Source organism: Orycteropus afer, unplaced genomic scaffold, assembly GCF_000298275.1.
Source record: "Orycteropus afer afer isolate SDZICR_OR568_19922 unplaced genomic scaffold, OryAfe1.0 scaffold00015, whole genome shotgun sequence".
In the NCBI taxonomy this organism is placed as follows: Eukaryota; Metazoa; Chordata; class Mammalia; order Tubulidentata; family Orycteropodidae; genus Orycteropus; species Orycteropus afer.
In genome coordinates, this window is record NW_006921602.1 from 13,031,037 (window position 1) to 13,055,834 (window position 24,798).

Sequence of the window (24,798 nt, forward strand, 5' to 3'; positions counted from 1 at the left end):
AGGAAGAATGCAAAAAGAAAAACAAGGAATGGGGTTAGTCATGAGAATAAAAAAGGGGGAAAAGAAAAGAAAAAGAAAAAGAACCTTAAATTGGGGGCGGGGGGGTGGAATTTCAACCAGGCACAGGGAAAAGAAAAAATGCGGAAAACTAGGACCTGATAGGGGAAGGTTAAGAATAATAATAGAAAGGACAAAAAGTATTAATAATAATATTTGTTTTGAAATGGACAAATACAAGCAAACTAATCACTGGGAAAAAGAAAGAAAAAAAAGAAAAGAAAAAGTCGGTGGATTACTGAGTAGGGCACCCAGGCTCCATTTGAGCATACAGACTGTGATGGAGTTCCTGTGGGCCCAGAAGGTAGGTGGGAGTGGGGCTGTCCACGCCTCCATTCACCAAGCAGGTATAGGATGTAATAACAAGAAGAATGTCGTACCTTTTCAGTCTTGCAGGCCCCAAGTGTCCTTGGGGTTGCTGGAAAGCAGAACGTGTCCTTAAGCCCCAGAAATCTGCGAGAGCGCTGTCTCTTTAAATATCCAAAATAGTCAAGCCACTTTTTAAACCTTCAAAATGGCGGCATCCTCCGGACCAGCAAAAGTCCACAGCTCAGCCCACCTTTCTCTTCACCTTCTCCGTTTATTCCCCAGCTACCATGCACAGTCCTCTGTGCAGTCCCTGGCTAGCAAGGTGATTTTTAGTTTAATTCTTAGGTCCTACCACCAGTCCGGAATCTCCAAGCTGCCTGTATCGTCAGGGTTGCTCAGTTCGCTGTCAGATTGCAGCTCCGTATGTCTCTTTTTTGGTATTTTCACGCAAATTCTTCTGCTAGTTGGGATTTAGTACACTTCTGTATCCTTCCCTTCAAGGCTCAGGGGTCCAAGATTATCTTCTGTGTCTGTGTTAATTGGTTTCCCTTTTCTTTGTTGAAGAGGGTCTGTGCAATCCTTCTGCCTAGTCCGCCATCTTGCCGGAACTCCCCAGATGCCATTTCTTTACTGGAAACTTTTCATTTCTTCATTTTCTAGTCTTTTGGAAGCTCAAGGAGAGGAGAGGAGGCCTGAGTCTCCGTCTGAGGAACTGAAATGGGCCTGGTGCAGGTGTTTGTTTCCCTTGGTTCACTTTCAGCCCCTGTAGAGGCCAAGGAGCCCTGGTGGTGCGAGGTTAAGCGCTCAGTTGCTGACTAAAAGGTTGGCAGTTGGAACCCACCAATCCTCTACCAGGACAGAGACCTGGTGATCTGCTCCCATAACCCTCAGAGCATAGGAAACCCTGGGCAGATTACACAGCAGGAGGCAGGGCATTGTTTGCTAGCCTGACTCAATTAACAAACACTTGCCCTTTTCAGGACCCTTAAGTGGTCTGAAGAAAACTCTGATCCCCAGCCTTTAACATTAAGATTTCCTCAGAGGCCCTTCAAGGCAGCACCTTTGTTCTGGGCCTCCAAGCCTGGTAGCCTGTGCCCAGCACTGCCTCCCAGGCCACATGGAGCCAAATCTGGTGAGCTCGATTTTTAGCAAAAAGCAAGCCCTGGGTATTGAATCCTAGAGCTGGCAGACACCCAGTAAATGTCCGAGATGAACAAATCTGTGCATTGACTTAAGTATGCAGTACCCTTTGATTTATGCAAACCTTAAAGACGACTTTGAAAGTTGTTTTTAAGATCAAATAGGGCACCTTGTTCTGTCAAGTAGGTCCCTGGGTGGCATAAACACTTAACACTCAGCTGCTAACCAAAAGGTTAGCAGTTCTAATCCACCCAGCAGTGGCTTGGAAGAAAATCCTGACAGTCTACTTCTGTAAAGATTACAGCCAAGAAAACCCTGTGAATCTCTGTAACATATGAGGTTGTTGTGAGTTAGAATCAACAGGTTATTTTTGGTTCTGCCAGGTACTTAGCTCAGTGCCTAGTGGTGCTGAGGAACAGTGACTGTTGGCCAGTTGAGGGCTAGGGGTCTAATCAGTGCCCGCCTTCTGGGAGCACCTCCCATGGTCCTTGGCTTAGGGACCCAAAGCTCTCCTGGGGTAGGAGTGGAGTTGGGGGTTGGCAGGCTACATCCATGGCCATATTGGAGCTCAGAATGTACTCTTCCACAGACACAATGTTAAGACAGTCTCAGCTCTCAGCACAGCTTTAGTTCTGCGATTGTGAGTCTTGGTATGTGGGAGGCTACTAGGAATCTGAAGGAACTGAACTCTCATTTATAAAACAGCTTCCATGGAAAAGGGGGTCCTCAGGAATACAGGTCATCCCCTTGGAACTGAACCCACAGTGACCCCTCCTTTACAATCTCATAATCCTCAGAATTCAACAAGCGAGGTTTTCTAGCTATCCCCAGTACAGCTGAAGTTTGGAGCGAGCTGACCTACTCTCTCACAGGGCTAGAAAGTGAGGGAAAGGGAATGGAAACCTGAAGCCCAGGACCATGTCCTTCCCCAGGCTAAACCTCCAACTCAGGCAAACAGGGCCTGCTGTGAGTTGGGGCTTGTTGGAGATGATGAAAGCAAAGCCCTGGGGTTTAAGTGGTGGTGGTTTAGACAGTTAACCCCCTGAAGCCTGACCTTGCTTTCTGCATTGTTGGCACCAATGGGAGAAAAAGTCCCTGTGAGGCAGCCGCCTGGGGCTAAGGAATGGGGCCCTCTTGCTACTCTGCAGCTGGTGGCGGGAGGGGTGCTGGCTCCCTCAGGACATAGATCATGCTGGGGCTCAGGGTGGCTACCCTGTTGGAGTAAATGCTGGCCCTGGCCAAGGAGTAGCACTGGAGCCCTTCAGCAGTCCCAGAGGGTGCAATGCTGCCTGCCTGCCCACAACTGCCTGGGACTTCACCTGGATATCACCTCTGCTTAGGGCCTGGGGCCTGCCACCAGCCGGGGCCATTCACACAGTAACCTCTCCAAAGGCCACCCTCATCCCTTACATCTCTGTTCTTTTCTGATGTCTCCCCCGTCACTCACTCTGGTCCTGCCACACTGACCCCCTAAGACGACAGCCAAGTTCCTTTACACTGGCTGTTCCCTCAGACTGCAATATTTTCCTCCCAAATGGCTCTTGGCTGGCTCCCTGACTCATTTTCTCATCAAATGCCACTTTCTCAAGGAGGCTTACACTGGTCAAACCCTTTACCACACTCTTCCAGTCCCCTCTTACCCTGGACTCCCCTGCCCCCCAAGACTTACTGCCTTCTTCCCCACTAGAATGTATGCTCCATGAACAGAACCTGTATTTTTCCTTGTTGTATCCCCAGTATTTGTCCAACCAATGAAGGAGGCTGTGAGTACGGATAGATCCTCTTTCACAGTGAAGACATGCGTGGGTGGCCTCAGCCGTGAAGGGACTCCACGAGGTCACCGCTGGCAATGTTTGGAGCTAGGAGTGTGAGCTTCGTCCCCAGCTTACTGCCAACCCCGACTTGATTTACCCAAAAATTTCCCCACGTTCCGTAACCGCTATACTGAGTGGCTCCAGCACTGACTAGGAGGCAGCAGTGTGGCCAGTAGCCTTTACTTTGATTGCTAGATGTGTGTCACCGGCGACTAAAGCCTTGAAAGAAATCAAGGTCTGAGCGTTCAATGGGTCAAAATCTAGCTTTGCATCAGCTTGCAACGGTCCTGTAATCAAAGGACTTAACCAACGCTGTCTCTTTGTTCACTCAGGAGGGAAGGTGACTCGGCAGGGTCCGGGCCTCACGGTCCACGCCCCCGTTGGCCTGAGCCAGCAGGGGGCAGCTCCGCCCCGCTCCCAGAGTGCCCTGAGCGCAGCAGGCACGAATCCAACCCCGCTTTGGGTTGGCGCCCTAAATTGGCCCGAGCGCAATTTGCGACCAGAGAATGGCCACGCCCTCCACACTGGGATTATATCTAGACTCCGTTGGCGGCCAGAATCCTCCAGGATGGTGTAGATGCTTCCTGCTGCTGCGATAATCATAGGGGAGAGACAAGTCAGAAGGCCGCCGGGAAGGGAGCTGGCATTTAGTGAGAACTACCCGAGTGATTGCTATGCTCATTTAATCTCGTATATACACAGTATGTATACAATCGTAAAGTGAGGTAGATAATATTATCCCCAATATGCAGACGGAGAAACTGAGGCTCAGAAGGGGTAGTAACTAGTCTAGCAGCAGGGCTTAGGCTCAGCCCGCGCTCCTTCCAGCCAGGCGTTCTCTCCGCGGCCGGACGCCACGCTGGCCTAGCGCAGTAACAGTTTCCGGAAGGCCAGGCCGGACGCGGCAGCGGTGCGCGGGAGCCGATCCGGAATCATGGCTGCGCTGTGCTCTGCGCGCAGCGCCAGACGTGGGCACGCGGCGCGTAGGCGACGCAAGCCGGCCGCGCTCACGTTGCGGCAGAAGTCAACGTGCAGAGTCTGCAGCGCGCGCCCGTGTGCCGCTACGGCCACCAGCGTACGGTTGGTGACGCGCGCGCAGTTCTCCAGGCGCAGCTCCCGCAGTCGTGGACAGCAGCACAACAGACGCACCAAGCAGTCGTCGGTGACGTGGCCACAGCCTGACAGCGTGAGGGACGAAAGATGGGGGCACCTGTGAGGAGAGCGCTGTTACCCGGGGCCAAGGCGGAGGAGGGCATCCTCTTCCCGGGCCTGAACAGGGGCTTAGTGGCTCGTTAAATCCACCTAACAGCTCTGGACACGATGTTTCATTGCTGCGGAAATAAGCTGAGCAAGTTTAAGGAATTTGCCAGCGGTCACCAGGGCTTTCTACCCCATCTCCCTGCCCTTTGCCACCGCACCATAGCTTAATCCGCGTCAAGCACAGGAGCTGGCCCTGTGAGCTGCTTGGCTTTTACCCCATGAACCCCCAATGGGGAACCCAACCCCCAGCCAGCCAGAGAGGTCCAGGGGCTGCTGCGGACAGAGGGGATGCTGGTTCTTAGAGTCAGAACTGTTGTTTCGTTGGTTTTCTCTGGACGTGTTACCTTTGGGGGTTAGTGGAAGCCAGCGTACTGGGTGCCTGCCCCAGAGACACCTGAATATACCTGGGAGGACTTTGGTGGGAGAAGAGGTTTCATTGGGGGTTTGGAGGCCTGGGGTGGGATGCTTAGTTAGAGGCCTGTCCCAACCACTGAGACCCTGGATGTTGACTCTGGGTTCGGGGGCCCTAGTTTTAGCTCAGTTGATTAAGGGCAGGTAATCGCACCCCTACTTGGGCACCAGCCTAGAAAAAAATCAGGAGCTAGAGGCAGGGAGGACCAAGCCCTAAAAAGTGTGTGTGTCAGTCACACAGGTGGCTTCCCTAGAACACTTATTGGCCCCTGTGCTCCAGCCACACCAGCACCTCCTGCATTGCATCTCCCCAAGTTCAAGTTCATGTGCATTCCCTTTTGTTGTCACATCAAACCTCTGCACCCCATTTGGTTAAATAAGGAAGCTACTGCAGAGTTCAGATGATCTGCCTGTGCTGCGCTCTCTCAGCTCTCCTGTCCCCCTCAGCTTGTCGTCAGTGATCCTTTTCCAGCAAGGTCTGGTGTGGGGGCAGTGGTGCCATATTGGCTGCTTGACTTGTGACAAATGTCTGGACCTTGCTGGGTCACTTCCTCATCTGTAAAGTGGGAGCAACCGGCCAAAACATTTTGATAGAATTCTCTCCTTCAGTGCCGGGAACCCAAATTCTGTTTCCAGCCAGTGTACCCATGTGCAGCCACTACCTGTCAGTGGAGACTCAGGTATTGCTATGATGGTGGACAGGATTCAGCAGTGCTTCCAGGCTAAGCTGACTTAGGAAGACAACCCCTGGTGATCTACTGAAAATCAGCCAAGAAAACCCATGGATCACAGTCCGATCTGCAGCCGATCATTGGACTGGTGCAGGACTGGGCAGCTCATTCAGCCTGGAGTTGGGGGCCGAGTTAATGGCAGTGTACAGCATGGCCCAAATCAGACTAGAGGGTGCTAGGGATTGAAGAGGAAGGAGAAAAGAAGGACCTTCACCCACTGCAGCAGATAAATCTGGCAACCCTAGGCTGTGGACAAACCACTACTGGGCACCTCTGCGCACTTGAAACATTAAGCAGTAACACCTTTCTCTAGAATAATAGTGAAGCATTTCACAGGCCTTAGGAGGTCTGGCGGCACAGTGAGTAAGGCGACTGGCTGCCACCCAGAGCTTGGCCATTCAAACCCACCAGCTGCTCTGTGCAAGGAAGATAAGGCTACAAAGATTTACAGCCTTAGAAACCCAATGTTGTTATGTGCTGCCAAGTTGGACCCGACTCATAGCGACCCCTCCTTGGGTTGCTAAGGCAGTATCACTACGGAAGTAGATTGCCCCATCTTCCTTCCGAGGAGTGGCTGGTGAGTTTGAACTGCCAGCCTTCTGGTTAGCAGTCAAGTGCTTTAGGCACTAAGCTACCAGAGCTCCTAGAAACCCAATGGGGGTCACTATTAGTTGGAATAGACTTGATGGCAGTGGGCTTAGCTTTCTTTTTTTTTGGTAGGGTCAGTTTGTAGGGGAGAATGGAGGGATGACTGCTGCCTCTGGGCCGTCAAAATGCAGACCCAACTGCACCCACACTGCACTTGATGGCTGCCAGGGAGGACAGCTGCCTGAGGGACAGGAGCAGCTGAAGCCTTTCTCTCTGCAGCAGAAGCAGCTCCAGGACCTGTGAGGCTGGAGGAGGATTGTGCTCACTGCCCTCAAGTCCATTCGCCTCATAGCGACCCCTCCTCAGGTTTCTGAGGCAGTATCACTACTGAATTAGATTGCCCAATCTTCCTTCTGAGGAGTGCCTGATGGGTTTGAACCACCAGCCTTCTAGTTAGCAGTCACATGCCTTAGGCACGATGCCACCACAGCTGGAGGAGGATTAGCAATTGTTTATTTAGTCCATGATTTTATCCCTCTCCTGGGGCCTGCACCCTGGACAGATCCTGGGGTGTCTGACTTGGGCCTCCTCTGAGGTGCCCACGGTGGAGCCATCTTGGTCTGGTAGGTTGCAGTTCCCTGGCCCTCAGGAGCTTCTTAGGACTCTGGATACCAAAGAGCCCGCCAAACCACAGGTCGGCGAGCGGGCGCGGTAGTCCGGTGGCCTACCTGTCACAAACCTGGAGGAGGAAGTCATTGACCAAACCCTCGTGCCGGCTGCAGATGCTCCTCTGGAAGGCGCTCTTGAGCCAGTCCTCGATGCTGCACACCTGCACGCGGCTGGAGTGCCAGCAGATGGAGAGGCTCCTGAGCGCGGGACCCAGCAGGAAGTTGTCCTTCCTGAGTTCTGTGAGGGAATGAAAGTGCAGCAGGGGCCAGAGCGCAGGGTCTTCGAACACGCCCTGGAGTTGGGAGCAGGTCCTGGCGAGATTCTTCCTGCTGTCCTTGTCCAGGAAAGAGAAGAGGTGCAGCAGGCACTCGCGGTTGAGCTGGGTGATGAGCATGTTGAGCCGTGGCCGGGAGTGCCGGGGCGCCCTAAGTGCAGGGGCTGGAGCCGAGGGACCTGGCCTACCTCCTGCTCCTCCTCCCCAGCTTGGGGCTGGTGGACATATATGGTTGAGGAATGGTGTTTATTTTTAGCTAACAACTGGTGCTGAATCTCTGAGAAGGGGGAAGAGAGCAAGCCGGGATCCAGACATACGTGCAGCCGTCTGTGGTTCGGCTTATTTCAGAGAGATTGAAATCCTGGCAGAAAAGCAGCCCATTGAAGTTAAAGAGTTTCCTTAAAAGGGATTTCTTTCCTTTTAACAGACAATGGTGTTTAGAAGAGAACTCTCGGCTTTTCCTGCGGCATTTTCATTTGAGGTGGCTGGCTAGACCTGCTGTCTGGGTTTGCATTGTACTCACTGGGAGGGCCTCTCATCCTAAGCATGAACTTTTCTTTTTTGCTCTTTTTATTTCCTGGAACATCAAGAAGTCCACCCTTACTAGGAAGAACCCTGCTGTCCGTAAAGGGCTAAAGATGACAGAGTCCCGCTGTCGGAGCCGTGAAGTGAATCCCTGGGCAATGCCTCTTTGCAGCGAGTTTTGCTCGTTCTAGGGATGGTTTCCAGATGAGGCTGAACTGCCTTCCAGTCCTGTTGCCCTCCACTCAGCCAAGGGATTTCCTTGGCCTCCAAACCTGTTTTTGCCCCAAGTTGTTTCATAAAAGACTTAAGCAACCTGTCTTTAAGTTTGTGTATTTTAAACTTATTTGTCTTTACATTTTTCCAATTACGTATCATTCTACTGTATCCAGCCTTTATTTCCCAAAATGCTAGGGATGGATGAGGTAGCTCTTAACATAAATTGCTTGAAAATAATTTTAGCCTATGCTTGCCCTTTAAGGTAGCCTCTTTAGCTTCCCTTCTTTGTAACTTTTTAGATGGCACACATGGTTAAGTGCTAAGGTGCTAACTGAAAGGTTGGCAGTTCAAACCAACCCAGAGGCCCTTTGGGAGAAAGGCCTGGAATCTACTTTCAGAATGTCACAGCCACAGAAACCACACTCCGCACACAGCATCACCACGGCTGAAATGGACTCAAAGGTCTAGTGTTTAGAGAAATGGGTCCCCATTTCTCCCCATCCGCCCCACCCCGTCAGACTTACCTCTGGGCAAATTGCCTGGAGATATTGCCCACTGGGTTCTCCTTTCCGAAGTATCAGAAGTTTCACAATATAGTGGATCCATTTTTTAATACTGCATCATACCCAATCCTATGCCCCTGCCCTTAATTCCTCTATTGTGAATTCTGAGCTTTGTTTATTGTTGTTTTTTTTGGGGGGGGAGGTGATATGCTGATAGTTAAGGCTACATGCCACCCATACAATGGTGAGATGATAGAACAGTACAGGCATGTTGTTGTTATCGCTAGGTGCTCGAGTTGGCTCTGACTCACAGCGACCCTGTATACAACAGAACAAAACACTGCCTGGTCCTACGCCAGCCTCACAGTCCTTGCCATACTTCAGCCCATCATTGTAGCCACTGGGTCAATCCATCTCGTTGAGGGCCTTTCCCATTTTCGTTGACCCTCCACTTTACCAAGTGTGATACCCTCCTCCAGAGAATGGTCCTTTCTAATAACATGACCAAAGTAACATGACCACTGTCGCTCCCAAGGAGCATTCTAGCTGCACTTCTTCGCCAACACCACAACTCAAAAGCATCACTTCTTCAGTCTTCCTTATTCGTTGTCCAGCTCTCATATGCATATGAGGCAACTGAAAATACCATGGCTTGGGTTAGGAGCACCTTTTGTCTTCAAAGGCACATCTTTGCTCCTCAGCACTTTAAAGAGGTCTTTTGCAACAGATTTGCCCAGTGCAGTATGTTGTCTGACTTCTTGACTGCTGCTTCCATTGGTGTTGACTGTGGAACCAAGTAATATGAAATCTTTGACAACTTCAATCTTCTCTCAATCTATCATGATGCTGCTTATTGGTACAGTTGTGAGGATTTTCATTTTATGTTGAGGTGTAATCCATATTGCAAACTGTAGTCTTTAGCCTTCATCAGTAAGTGTTCCAAGTCATCTTCACTTTCAGCAAGGTTGTGCCATCTGCATACCACAAGTTGTTGATGACTCTTCCGCCAATCCTGATGCCACTTTTCATATAGTCCAGCTTCTAGGATTATTTGCTCAGCAGATTGAGTATGGTGAAAGGATTCAACCCTGACACACTCACTTCCTGATTTTAAACCATATCTCCTTGTTCTGTTCAAACGACAGCCTCCTGGTCTATGTAGAGATTCCTCATGAGCATAATTAAGTGATCTGGAATTCCCATTCTTCTCAATGCTATCCATAATTTTTATGATCCACACAGTCGAATGCTTCTGAACAGTCAATAAAACACAAGTAAACATTTTATTGTGGTATTATTCTGTGCTTTGAGCCAAGATCCATCTGTCATCAGCAATGGTATCTTCTTGTTCCACGTCCTCTTCTGAATCCAGCTTGCACTTCTGGGAAGTTCCCTGTCAATACACTGCTGCAACCATTTTGAATTTTCTTCAGCGAGATTTTACTTGTAATATTAACGATACTGTTCAATAATTCCCACATTCTGTGGGATCACCTTTCTTTGAAATGGGTACAAATATGCATCTCTTCCAGTCAGTTGACCAGGTAGCTGTCTTCTAAATTTCCTGGCATACACAACTGCGTGCCTTCAGTGAGGCATCCATTTGCTGAAATATGTCAATGTATAGTCTGTCAATTCGTGGAGCCTTGTTTTTCACCAATTCCTTCAGTGCAGCTTCAACTTCTTCCTTCAATACCATTGGTTCTTGATCATATGGCACCTCCCATAATGGATGAACATCAACCAATTCTTGTTGGTACAATGACACTATATATTCCTTCCAAATTCTTTTGAATTGTATCATGCAATATTTGGCCCATGTTGTTGTCGTCAGGTGCCATCGAGTCGGACCCGACTCATAGTGACCCCTCCTTAAGTTTCTGAGGAGGTATCACTATGGAAGTAGATTGCCCAACCTTCCTTCTGAGGAGTGGCTGGTGGGTTTGAACTGCCAGCCTTCTGGTTAGCAGGCAAGTGCCTTAGACACTACGCTACCAGAGCTCCTTATTTGGCCCATACAATCTTTCAATATTGCAACTTGAGGCTTGAATTTTTTCTTCAGTTCTTTCAGCCTGAGAAATGCCGAGCATGTTCTTCCATTTTGGTTTTGTAATTCCAGGTCTTTACACATTTCATTATAATTACCGACTTTGTCTTTTCAAGCTGCTCTTTGAAATCTTCTGGTAAGCTCTTTTTATTTTACCATTTCTTCTATTTGCTTTATTTACTCTCCATTCAAGGGCAATTTTCAGAGTCTCTTCTGACATCCATTGTGGTCTTTTCTTCCTTTCCTGTCTTTTTAATGACTTTTTGCTTTTTTCATGGGTGATGTTCTTAATGTCTTCCCACAATTCCCCTGGTTTTCGGTCACTGATGTTCAACACATCAAGTCTATTCTTTAGACTAGTACAGACATACCTTGCTTTATTGCACTCTCTTTACTGTACCTCACAGATACTGTGTGTTTTACATTGAAGGTTTGTGGCAACCCTGCATAAAGCAAGTCTTTTGGCACCATTTTTCTAATAGCATGTGCTCATTCTGTCTGTTGTCACATTTTAGTAATTCTCACAGTATGTCAAGCTTTTTATAGTGCTATTGCACACTTAATAGACTACAATTTAGTGTGAATGTAACTTTTATATGCACTGGGAAAACCAAAAAATTCATGTGACTTGCTTTATTGTGATACTCACTTTATTGTAGTGGTCTGGACCCAAATCCACTTATCTCCAGGGTATGCCTGTATTTCCTCTGCTAGACCAGTGAGCACAACCTCTGAGTTCCTTTGTTTGCTCTCCTCATTGAATGGGAATACTTTGTTTCCCAAGTGGGGGCAACAACACAGATGAAGCAACTACACTGTACCCTCTTCTAACTACGGCTTGGTCAGGCCTGGAGTAGCTTTGCCCTTACACACAGTGCAGCTAAGGAAAGGAAAAGGGTCCATTCTCATCAGCTCCCTTCTCTGAAGCCAGTCTCAACTGAACCTCTGTGCCTCCAATAACCCATCTCTGCCAATGTAACAACGGGAGTAGTGAAAGCCCACTGCCATCAAGTCGATTCCAATCCATATGGACCCTATAGGACAGAGCAGAACTGCCCCTTAGAATTACCAAGGTTGTACTTTACAGAAGCAGACAGCCTTATCTTTCTCCCCGGACTGGCTGGTGAGTTAGAACTCCTGACCTTTGAGTTAGCAACACAATGCCTTAACTACTGCACCACCAGAGCTCCTATGGAAGTGGCAGCCTTTCTTAAAAACAACAAAAATCAAGAAACAACTGAAAGGAAGAATTTTTCAAGGGGCAATCAGTTACTGGTAATTTGCAAGCTACTTATTTTAACTGTTCAGTAACAGCTGAAGTCCTTCTTTGGGCTTTGTCTAGTTATACTTCCCTCCAAAGGTAAGCTGCAGCACCACACTGTTTAACAGAGAGCCTTATTATCTCCACGTTCTCTCCCACGTCTTTTCCAAACTATCACTTCACAGAGGACTGACCCCTGGGAACAGGTTCTATTCAGCTTCTTAAAAGGCAGAGCAGTGTAATCACATCTGCTGCTGAGGAGTCACTGGTTCATCAGGGCTGCTCCACGGTGATCCTGCTATAACCGTCACAGCCTTGCCCCTTTGCTTCTCCTCCAGGTTGGTTGTAGGAAGCACGTGAAGGGGTGGGGGGAGAGATCTGACTTCCAGCCAGGGAAGCGAACCTAACAGCTCCCCACAGGCCTTTCTGGTGCCTGAGCAGTCCTTCTGGCCCTCAGCAATGTCAGCCACATCCGCTGACCAGCACAGTTGCCTCCAACTCAAAATAATTTGGGACATCCAAACTCAAAATAATCAAACTCAAAGACAATTCTGACTCATAGCAACCCCCTGTGGGTTGCCAAGGCTATAAATCTTCATGGAAACAGACTGCTTTGTCTTTCTCTCACAGAGCAGCTGGTGGGTTCAAACTACCGACCTGTTGATTAGCAGCCAAATGCTTTAACCACTGTACCACCAGAGCTCCTTAACAGGACCTGGAGAACAACTTGAGGTGCAGACATCCTGTCTTCAATTTTAGAAGATAGGAACAGACAAATAAGCAAAACTGAAAAACAAGTGGTGTGGAAACAATACTGTTCCTGTTTTTCTTTTTGTAGTGGGGTCGTAGAGTGGGGAGGCAGTATACTGGACCTTATCTTTCCTGGTTATTTTCTAACAATAACACTTGTCTGCTTGATTTTAAAAGCCAACCAATATCCTTTATTCAGCACCCCAATCCTGAGTCCATCTCAGGATATAGTCCAGCTCTGAAGGAGGCAAGGGGACCTCTTTTATAAGCTCAATTGTTGTTATGAGCCGTTGAATCGGACCCAACTCATACCGACCCCTCCTTGGGTTTCCAGGCAGTAGTATCACTACAGAAGTAGATTGCCCCATCTTCCTTCCAAGGAGTGGCTGGTGGGTTTGAGCCGCCAGCCTTCTGGTTAGCAGTCAAGTGCCTTAGGCATTATGCTACCAGGGCACCCAGTAAGCTCAATAGTCACAGGAAAGATGTTTTCATGTGGTGTGAGTGGGACCTCCAGTTCCTGACTGAGCCACCAAAGGATCTCTGAGCCCTAACCGTGCCCATGGTGGTCACATCATCCTGGCCCAGGTGTAACAGTTGCCCCAAATCATGGGGATTCTGCAAGCACTTGCTACCCTTTGCTCACAGCTTGAGCAAATGCATCCTTATGTATTTGGCTCTACTGAAAAGCATTCAGAAATAAAAGTCAAAAGGAAGGAGACCAGACCTTTAATGATACTTTCCATAAAACAGTTCAAGTTGGTGAAGCATAAAAGGGATGTGATTACAACTTAAAATGAGATCGGTCACTTGCACAATTAAACAATCCTCTCGGCATCATACAAACTAGGTTTCAATGGCAAATGATTACATTACAGCATGGCCAATGCTCCCGGAGGACAGTCTGGAATCCATCACACTCAGACCTGAGAGTAAGGGTGCTACACCCAGTGAGACGAGATGCAAAGGCCTTGGACTACAGCATGACAACACCACATGCCCAATTCTTCTGGTGCTGCAGGCATTACTATGGCTGCACCCCTGTCACCAAGGCCCATGACAGGCTGCAGGGGCAGACTTCGCCCCTGAGCCTTTCTGGGGCCACTCTAGCAACAGAGGGCACAAGAGAGAACGTAGGGCATGGAGGAGGCTGAGGTGGGATAAGTGTATCTAAATAGACTATGTATACTAAACCAATGAAGGAGAGGTTTGGCTTTAAGAAATAAATATGCCCCCAACCCCAGAAACCAAGCTGCTGAGTAGGTTCCACAGGTGAGATACACATTTAACACTTAACCAGGGCCAGTACACTTTACTGGTTTAATTCTATTACATTTATCATCACTATACACTGAGTAGAATACAGTGGATAAGCAAAGGTTTCTCCACCATGGAGAGAGATTTGTGTTGCCACAAACTGTTTCTATCACCCACCTGTGTGGGAGGAATTCTAAGAACATTTTCTTGTTCCAAGGAGCCACATGACTCGGCGTGAGGCCCTGCCTCAGCATAAGCTCTCTGAATGAGAAGCCACATACATGCTAGAGACAACATGGCACAAGGGAGAAATCCCTGAAGAGCACAAAAAGATCAGCTTTTAAAACAGGTGTGATAAGGCTACACAGCTAAGTCTACAATGCAAACAGGCACACTGACGTCACTGGTGTTCAAGTGCACAATTCACACGGATCCAACCACTTTTCCAAGAGCCTTCATGATACCATTCAAACATCTCCGCTTAAAGTCAAGCAATAAAAACCCTACAAAAAATTCAAAGAGATGTATTCGTCTCTCAAGCCAACAGTGTCGCTGGTCAGAAGACCGTTCTCCCAACAAAGCAGTCCAGTCTGCTGCTAAGTTCCATCTGGTATAAAAAGAGCTTTTCTTCATTAACATGAACACCGTCCAAGTCTTTACTGTTTAAGTAGTAACAGCTGCCCATTCAGAGAAACTGGTGTCAAAGATCTGAGTGTAGAAAGGTACAGCTGTCTCCCTCCTAAACAAAATAGCCCAGAGTCACAGGAGACATTTAGCAAGATCAAGACAACTCGTATTTCAGGATGATTTAGACATGAGATTATTGAATCAATATGTAAGATCAAATCATGTCAAACTGCCATTTTTTTAAGTAAAAAACAAACATCACAATTTTAGGTGGTTCAACTTGATATAATTTAGCAACTATTTAAAATACATGTTTCCCAATTATCCACTAGGACCCTTTGGTTCTAAATGGTAAGACCTGAACTCTAGTGCTAATTCAGACAAGGGCTGTCCAAGAGAGCTCTGGGCAATGATGGAAATGGTCTAGACCCACTGGCTAGTGCCTCATACGGCTGTTGAAGATTTGGACTATGGCTAGTGTGGCCAAGGAACTGAGTTTTTAAATTTTAATTAAAATAGCTACATGTGGCTAGGGGTACTGTAATGGACAGTGCAATCTCAAGACTTAATTGCAACTTGCTCCTTGTCATTTTAAATATTTGTCCAGCAGATGTCTGCTGCTCTGAGAAAGGTGGGTGATTTATCCAGCCAGCACCAACATGGAGACAGAGCCCCATCTGTTCCTGCCCCGTCAGATGCTGACGCAGGCAGAGAGCCAGCAGTGACACTGACCTTTACATTCATACGCTTAAAAGATCTTGACCGTTTCCTTCCTTTAATGGAAAAAACAAAAAACAAGATAACCAACGAGTCTGGATGGGTGGCTTAACATGAAATATATTCTGTCCCTTGTAACAACTTGCAGAAAACTGAGAAGGAAAATAAAGATGGGGACAAGAGATAAACATGAAAACAGTAAGCGGGCCTATGTCTGTTTTGGAGTTCCTACTCTAAACAATTTGCAAGTAATGCCACCAAACCACAGCCAGTGTCATCAAGTCAATTCTGACTCACAGTGACCCTACAGGACAGAGTAAAACTGCTCCATAAGATTTTCAAGGCTGTAATCTTTCAAGGGGAGCTCTGGTAGCATAGTGGCTAAGACACTTGCCTGCTAACCAGACGGCTGGCGGTTCAAACCCACCAGCCACTCCTCGGAAGGAAGGTTGGGCAATCCTACTTCCGTAGTGATACTGCCTCGGAAACCCAAGGAGGGGTCCCTATGAGTCGGGGCCGACTCGACGGCACATAACAACAATAACAATCTTTCAAGGCTGTAATAAGTGTAGCTGGACTACTCCTTGGAAGCAAGAATGACCAGACTTCATCTCACCTGTTTTGGTCATGTGGTTAGAAGGACCCATTCCCTGGAGAAGGGTATCATGTTTGGTAAAGTGGAGGGTCAGCAAAAAAGGAGCAAGATCCTCAACGAGATGGACTGACACAGTGGCTGCAACGATGGGCTCAAGTAAGCAAGGACTGTGAGGCTGGCGCACAACTGGGCAGTTTGTTCTGGTGCACACAGGGTCACTATGAGTCGGAGCTGACCTGATGACACCTAACAACAACAACAACAAAAAATCTTTACGTAAGCAGACTGCCAAGTCTTTCTGCCACGGAGCAGCTGGTAGGTTTGAACTACCAACTTTCCCGCTGGCAGCTGAGTGCTTTAAATCACTGTGCCACCAGGGCGCCTAAGTACTGCCACAACTAATCCAAAATCAACAGAATGGCTTGCAACACTTGCAGAGATCACAATTAGCTTCTATAAATGGGATTCTGATTCCAAATTTCAACTAGAGTCAAATCTAAATAGGGTTTGTACCTATTTTTCAAAAAAAAAAAAAAAGATACATTTTAAAACAAAGACCAGTAATTCAAGAACAGAAACTCTACTTACTCAAAGTGAGAGTATTTTCAACCTGCTCTGCTCTCAAGAGAGGCCAAGGAGAGTTGTTAAAACTCAAAGTAGCGAAGGCTACTTCACTCTTCCATGGAAAGAGGCCCCACGGTGACTACCTAAAGTATACATGGTGGTCAAAGTCAACTCTAAAGGTTAGCATTTCAACCTCAAATGGCTGAGCATGCAGTAAAAGAGGACATATAATTATTCCCATGGCTATAACTAATGGGGGAATCAGGTGTTGATTCAAAAAGGCACAGAGACACAATTTCCTCGCACTGGATAACACTCTACCATGTAGCTGAATCACAGAATTTTTAAACACTTAAGAAATTTGATCTTAGGACTTTTCTGTATTCTCATCCTACCTTCTCCATGGGGGTGGGGAGAGCACACACAACAAAGAATACCCCCCCAAACCAAAAATCCCAAGAAAGAGAGTAACCTTGAATTTGCAGTACAGATACAACTGAACCAAATTTAAGCTTAGTGCCAAAGGACAGCGGCCTTCAGGGCCAGGAGAGCAGCAGCTGCCTAGTCCACTCAGCAGTGCCCTCAGTCCTCTTTTATAGGCAAAAAGATATGCAGTCCCTGAAGTCTTGCGGGCCTCCAAGGATGTGCACACAGGATCCCTGATTTAGAGTCAACCTGATCTCCAGTACAGCTGTGAACAGGCAGCAGATACGTTGCTCTTCACCATCAGGACACGACTAGCTTTCAACACGTGAGAGAAGCAAATGCATGGATGTAAATGTGCCTCAGAGTGAGAAATGAACACATTGATATAAAAAAGGGGAAAGAGAACTAAGTTCTTGAAACTACATATAAAAATTGAATTATTACAACTAAAAGCAGCAAATCAAAATATCTGCTGAGGTTTTCTGGTAGAACTAAAAAAAAAAAAAAAAATTAGTTGGTGCCCATGTTCAATAAGTCACTACCATTGACAAGATAAAACTAAATCCAAAATAGGAAATTGAAAAGTGCATAATGAAATTAAATCTTGGATCAAGTATTTATGGAAAATTGGAAATGTTTGTCCGGTACAGTTGATGAATAATGATTTAGAGGAGGTATTAAAGTTTATCAGATCCAGCTTTGGCCTGGCTTTCCACATAAAAAAGGATGTAGGCCTTTGCCTTCAGCACAGTTTCTTCATCAGTCAGTGTTACAGTACTGTCATTGAAATGGAACCAGCGACCTTCATGAGTTGCAAATGCTGTGTAATGTCCAGAGCCGACCCTGTAAAGAGAAAAAAAAGACTTCAGAAATCACTAAAAGATCTCTGAAACCATATAATTTGTTAGATATATACTAAAAGTAAGTACTATGATTAAAGAATAAATTCTAGAGACTGTTAAAAGACAGGGGCTGGTTATGTACAGACAAATCAAGCAACTCACGGGATTTTCATTCCTCGGTTTAGAGGATTATAGTTATGGTTTCATGGGACATGTCAGTTAATTAGCCTAACATATTTATTTAGTCCTTCTGTTCTACCGCCTAGTGCCTCGAGTCTTAAAAGCTTGCAAGTGGCCATTCAAGGTACAATAGTTGGTCTCTATTTACCTGGAGCATCAGAGTAAGGAGAGGAGAATATGGATTGTGTGGCCAAGTGTCTCCATGAAAAAAAACTTCTTTTGGCTAGAGACCAAAACAAATGGATGGTGCCCAGCTACCATAACTAAGCTTTTTGACCAAGCATTCTACAGGAAAATCCTGATCAAAAGGAGGAAATGGAGAACAGAATTCCAGATTCTCATAGAATTCAGACATTCTGGAGCCATGGATGCTGGATGAACCCCTGAAACTATTGCCCAGAGATAATCATTAAACCTTAAACCAAAAATATCCCCTGAAGTCTTTTTACAGCCAAACAAGAGTTTAGCTGAACTAGTGAAGAATGTCTGCCCTGAGCACGTGCTCTTTGAAGATTTATCTACGGGATCAAACTGACAACAATCAGAAAGAATCTGTAGGAAAGGTAGGGGGAGTGAGTTTATCTTAATGGGGGAGGAACAAACCAGAAAAGGAGGTTGTGGTGAAATGACCTCCTTTATGTTTTGCCTTGGTGCTATGGAAAAACAGCTGGAGAGATTTCCCCTTAAATCCTGAGGAGTAAGCTTTGCCCTAGTTTTCTATACAGCTGGTTAGTTACTTTTGTCCAGGTTGATTGACATCTTCTGGGTACACTGTAAACAACTTGGTAAGTTTTGTCAGGCCCTAGCCACTCCTTGGAAGGAAGGTTGGGCAATCTACTTCCCTAGTGGTATCGCCTCGGAAACCCAAGGAAGGGTCGCTAGAGTTGGGGCCGACTCGACGGCACATAACAACAACAGGCTATAGCCTGCCCTGTGATTGTTATGTACCTTGCAGGAATTAGTCAATGGACTATGCAAGTGGAATGACTACACCAAAAAAATCCATTGCCCTTGAGTCAATTCCAACTCGTAATAACCCCATAGGACAAAGCAGAATTGGCCCATAGGATTTCCAAGCCTGTAAATCTTTAATGGTTTAAATAGTTGGTCTCTAGACTGCCACATCTTTCTCCAGCAGAGCAGCTGTTGGGTTTGAACTGTCAACCTTTAGGTTAGCAGCAAGTGCTTTATCCAGTGCACCACCAGGACTGCTTAAGCAACTGTACTGTTGTTGCTGTTAGGCTTCTTCACTACTTCTTCCATGGGTGTTGATTGTGGATCCAAGTAAAATAAAATCTTTAACAACTTCAATCTTTTCTCCATTTATCACAATGGTGCTTATAAGTCCAGTTGTAAGGATTTTTGTTTTCTTTATGTTGGGTTGTAATCCATACTGAAACTACACTTTTTGATCTTCAGTGATTCAAGTCCTCTTCACTTTCAGCAAGCAAGGTTGTGCCATCTTCATATTGCAGGTTGTTAATGAGTCTTCGTCCAATCCTGATGTCACATTCTTCTTCATATAGTCCAGTCTCTTGGATTATGTGCTCACCATACAGACTGAATAAGTATAGTGAAAGGATACAAACCACGCAGCACTCCCTTGTTCTGTTTGAACTACCTCTTGGTCTATGTACAGGTTCTTCTTGAGCACAATTAAGTGTTCTGGAATTCCCATTCTTCGCAATATTATCCATAATTTGTTATGATCCATATAGTCTAATGCCTTTGATTAGTCAATAAAACACAAGTAAATGTATTTCTGGTATTCTTTGCTTTCAGTTTAAGATCCATGTGGCATCAGCAAAGATATCCCTCATTCCACATCCTCTTCTGAATCCAGCTTGCATTTGTGGAAGTACCCTGTCAATATATTGGTACAACTGTTTTTGAATTATCTTCAGCAAAATTTTCCATGTACGTAATATTAATGATATTGTTCCACATTCTGTCGGATCACTTTCTTTGGAGTACAAATATGGATCTCTTCCAGTCATTTGGCCAGGTAGCTGTCTTCCAAATTTCCCGGCATAAACTTGTAAGAGCCTCCAGCGCTGCATTCATTTGTTGAAACATCTCAATGGTATTCCCCATCAATTCCTGGAGCCTTGCTTTTCCCAATTCCTTCAGTGCCACTTGGACTTCTTCCTTCAATACCATTGGTTCTTCATCATGTTCTACCTCCTGAAATAGGTGTTCCGGTTACCTAGTGCCGCTCTGACAAGAACATACCACAAACGGGATGGCCTTAACAAACAGGAGTTTATTCTCTTAAGTTTGGAGGCTTTAAGTTCAAGTTCAAAGTGCCAGGCTCTAGGGGCTGGGTGAAAGCCCCTCAGCCTTGAGCTTCAGCTCTGCCTCCAGCTCCTGGCCCAGTGAAGCTAGAGGCTTTTCTTCACTCAGACAGCTGTTGGCTGCTGAGGCTGCCAAGCCCAAGGTTGACAAATAAAAAGGCACAGTCCTGATATTACCAAATCACACGGCAGGCCATTAATCCAAGTCTATTGTAAGTCCCAGAGTTGGCAGAACATGGCAGGCTGCTGAACGACGACACGGCTACATGCAGGGTCCAAGTGTGCCATAAGCTACAGACCATTCCCCAAGGCTTCTGCTTATATGCAGGAAGCAGACCACAATCCCCAAGGCAGCTACTCAACTGCTCCCAGTAGATTCACCATGGAGTTGATTACCAGTCTCATCATAGGGAATACTACATCCAGCTGCCCAGCCACTCAACCAGGCCCAGCCAAGTTGACACACAAACTGAACTACCACAATAGGTGACCACTGACCAATTCTTTTTGGTATAGTGACTCTATATATTCCATCTTCCCTTAATGCTTCCTGCATCATTCAATATTTTGCCCACAGAATCCTTCAATACTTCAATGCAAGGCTTGAATTTTTCCTTCAGTTCTTTCAGCTTGAGAAACACTAAGCATGTTCTTCCCTTTTGGTTCTCTAACTCTAGGTCTTTGTACATTTCATTATAATACTTTACTTTGTCTTCTCCAGCCGCCCTTTGAAATCTTCTGTTAAGCTCTTTTATTTCAACATTTAGTGTCTGTGGCCTACTGAGAGGGGACTGGTCAGCTCATGGCCCTGGTGGGCAGGCTGTGCCTTGAAACTGATAAGCAGCCAAACACACATGAGGTTTGAGACAGCAGGAAGCAGGAAGAAACAGAAAGGAGAAAAGGCAAGAGAAGACAGAAGAAGAGAGAAAGGAGGCAAGGTGCTTCCTAAAAAATCTGTAACACAGGTCAAAGGCTGCAACAATAAAGACAGTGGGGCCCAGCAGGGGCCCAGCAGCAAAACCAGTGGCAATAGGCTTGGAAGGAATGCTGTGGCCTAGTTGGTAGTAACAGACAGCAGGGCCAAGAGAAGCCTACCCTGAAGATGTTAAGAGGAGCCTGTCCCCTCAAGAAGCCCAGAGAAGGCCTTCACCACCAAAGGAGCTGAGAGAACTGTCCTGTACTCAAGGAAGGAGACTTAGCCTACATGCTTCCTGTTCCTGAGTTGTAGCCTGTTGCTCCTGATTCTGAGTTGTACCTGGTTACTTCCTAATAAGCCACTTAACCGTAAGTGTGGTCTATGAGTTGTATGTGGCTAGTGCAATAGGTTATCAAACAAAGAAGTAGAAAGTACCATAGGAGGGACAGCTGGTGTGAGAACTGGTAGAAAGGTTGGAGGATGCAGTTACATCTGACCTCCCCTCATCGGAATCAGCTTTGGGTTGTTCCTGATCATTATCCCGCTGAAATTAGATACATTCTAAGGATACTACCCCAGACCATTTTACAGAGGGTGAGAATGGTTGCACAACTTGAAGAATGTAATCAATGTCAATGAATTGTACACATAGAAACGGCTGAACTGGTGTATGTTCTGCTGTGTCTATTCTCAACCACCACCACCACGACCACCACACAAAAAAAACAACAACCAATTGTGAGTGTGAGTGTGTGTGTGTGTGTGTGTATGGGGAGAAAAAAAAGTGGTACAGAACTGCAGATCTTCACTGTGCTGGCTACCAAGTATTCCCAACCACAAAAAGCCCACTGAGATACTTACCCAGAGCCATGGTGCACCACCACAGCGGCGAGGTCGTAGAGGCAGCTCTCTGGGCCACTGTTCTCAGGCTACAGAACAAGGGAGAAGGCATCCCCCAGGAGTGAGTTAGGAACAGTGCTCAATGAAATCAGTATCCTCGACACCTCATAACCTCCATGTGAAATTTTAATTTTATTGAAGAATCATATTCTCACCGCACTAACAAAGGTAATCACCTTACCTCTAATAAGTAGCATTTCATGTCTAGACCTCTCAGGGGAAATTCTACATATGTGTCAACCTTGTTTCTTAAATATGCTGTCCAGTGAAATCTTTTCAAATGTAAGCATAGCACCTGGATGACAGAGATAAGGACAAAGATTATGAACACACACCTAATTTATCTTTTGATCAAAATTAACTACTTGATACTGTCTCTCAACAAATATTTTAGGTTCCTTATTAGCTTTTTTATATTATTTTAAGTTTTTATTGTGACTTGGGTGATAGTTTACAGAGCAAATTCATTTTCCATATAGCAGTTCACACACATTTTGTCTCCTGACCTTGACAGCAATTCCCCACAATGTAACAGCTCTCTTCCCACTTTCCCCCTGTAGTAACCTCTTCCCTCCCATGCACTCCCACCCCCCGAGCTGTCTCCCTGTGAAAACACTGCCCCTTCTGTTCACTCATGACTGATCACCCCAAGTAGTGTATCTACCTGATGTAAATGTTCCCCCATAAGCCTGTCTTTGTTTGGCTGGAAGCCACAGGAGTGAGTTCAATTCCAGACCTGAAGGGTGGCTAGGGGCCACAGTCTCAGGGGTCTAACTAGGCTCAATCAGACCAGCAAACCTAGTCTTTTTTATGATTTTGAGTTTTGTTCCACCATGTTCTCCCACTCTACCCAGGATCTCCTGCACTGATCCCCCCGCCCCAGTGGTTGGCAGTGGTAGCTGGGCACCATCTAGTTCTTCTGGTCTCATGGTCGTACAGGCCGAGGATCACACAGTGTACCAGTCGCTTGGACTAATTGCTTCCATGTATCTTCGGTTTTCTTCATTCTTCTTTCCTCTGGATGAAGAGAGACCCATCGGTGTATCTAGATGGCCCTTTGCAAGCTTTTAAGATCCCAGTTGCTACTTGCCAAAGTAGGATGTGGAACAATGTTTTTGTGTAGTATGTTATGCCAATTGAGCTTGATGTCCCCTGCAACCATGGTCCCGAGACCACAGGTCCAACTCACTCCCTCCGGGTAGTTGGCTGTGGCCAAGAAGCCACCACAATCATGCCCCTGGTCAGCTCTACTATACACCTGCACATTCTCACAGCACAAAACCCTTGTTGTTGTTGTTGTTATGTGCCGTCGAGTCAGCCCCGACTCATAGCGACCCCTCCTTGGGTTTCCGAGGCAGTATCACTACGGAAGTAGGATTGCCCAACCTTCCTTCCGAGGAGTGGCTGGTGGGTTTGAACCACCAGCCGTCTGGTTAGCAGGCAAGTGTCTTAGCCACTATGCCCTAGAGGCCAATAAAGAACACTTCACATAGTCTATGTTGTTGTTGTTGTTGTGATGTGCTGTCGAGTTGAACCCAACTCATAGTGACCCTTCCTTGGGTTTCTGAGGCAATATCACTACGGAAGTAAATTGCCCCATCTTCCTTCCGAGGAGTGGCTGGTGGGTTTGAACTGCCAGCCTTGTTAGCAGTCAAGTGCCTTAGGCACTACACTACCAGAGCTCCCACATAGTTTATAGTTATAAAAAACATTTGTCATCTTATCAGGTATAAGGATTGTTCTTCTGAAATTGTATCATAACTTTAAATTCAACACTTACCTTGGGTAGTTTCTGAATCCAAAACTTTTTAGTGGACTTTTGTTTCTTTTTGCATTTGTGGCACATATATAGCTCTGTTTCATCCAGTTCTTCTAAGTCAGTAAAACTGCGAAGACAATCTAAAAGAAAATTGATTATGCAGCATTAAAATAAAATAAAAAAACTCACTGTCATCAAGTCAGATCCAACTCATATCAACCCCTCCTTGGGTTTCCAAGGTGGTATCACTACAGAAGTAGATTGCCCAATCTTCCTTCTGAGGAGACAAATGCCTTAGGCACTGTACTGTAGAAGACAGACTGTGAATTTTGAAGCTGAACAATCTAGGTTCAAATCTTAGCTTTATGCGCTGTATATCCTTAGAAATGTCAGCCTTTCTCAGTTGCAAAGTACAAATAATAATACCTACTGTGAAGAACTACAAGGAGTTCCAGTGGCACAGTAGTTAAGGCATCTGGTTGCTAACCAAAAGTTTGGTGGTTCAAACCACTAGCTGCTCCACTTAAGAAAAACAAGGAAGTCTACTTCCATAACAATATGCACCCTTGGAAACCTATAGGGCAGTTCTACTCTGTCCTATAGGGTTGCTATGAGCTGGAATCGAATCGACTCAATGGCAGTGGGTGGATTGAAAAATACTATGAGGAAGAGAAATGTGTGTAAAACACCTGGCATCATGCCTGATATGTGATGATCAATTAGTGACAGATGGAATTATTAACTGTTATTTTTGCTAATGTTAATGAAAGAATTAGACTGGATAATTCCTGTATAAATGGTTTCTTGATTAAATAAAAGTCCCAATGGCAATTTTCTCTCAATATCTTAGAATACGGAAGACAACACCCTAGTTCATGAAAGAGAAAGTCAAATTTAGGTCAAACCTTTTCACAGGTATAATTTATTAAAAAAATAAACACAGATTACAGAAGGCCACCTTATCAGCCATATCTTCTACTAAACCACCAATGAATTCTTTGTTCCAGACTCTTTACTCAGACCTGAATAAGCCACACATACAATTTTCTTTCAAAGATTTCATTGTATACAGATTTTGGTAAACTATGTTGTTGTTGTTGTTGTTATATGCCGTCGAGTCGGCCCCGACTCATAGCGACCCCTCCTTGGGTTTCCGAGGCAGTATCACT

At 46.1% G+C, this 24,798-nt stretch overlaps 2 protein-coding genes across 2 annotated transcripts in view; both read right to left on the minus strand.

The window, feature by feature from the left end:
• Positions 1–4,184: 4,184 nt before the first annotated feature.
• FBXL22 (F-box and leucine rich repeat protein 22) lies at positions 4,185–7,373 on the minus strand. The gene is made up of 2 exons (XM_007957993.1): positions 7,039–7,373; positions 4,185–4,530 (listed from the first exon to the last, which is right to left on the minus strand). Exons 1-2 carry the CDS (start codon positions 7,371–7,373, stop codon positions 4,185–4,187), a joined length of 681 nt encoding a protein of 226 aa, XP_007956184.1.
• Positions 7,374–17,415: 10,042 nt separating this feature from the next.
• The window catches only part of USP3 (ubiquitin specific peptidase 3), a 102,704-nt gene continuing 95,321 nt past the window's right edge, over positions 17,416–24,798 (minus strand). The window contains exons 12-15 of the mRNA XM_007958002.2: positions 23,651–23,769; positions 22,052–22,165; positions 21,832–21,899; positions 17,416–17,581 (exon numbers count right to left, since the gene is read on the minus strand). Of these exons, the coding sequence (XP_007956193.1) occupies positions 17,416–17,581; positions 21,832–21,899; positions 22,052–22,165; positions 23,651–23,769 (467 nt within the window). The remainder of the gene's footprint in view (positions 17,582–21,831; positions 21,900–22,051; positions 22,166–23,650; positions 23,770–24,798) is intronic.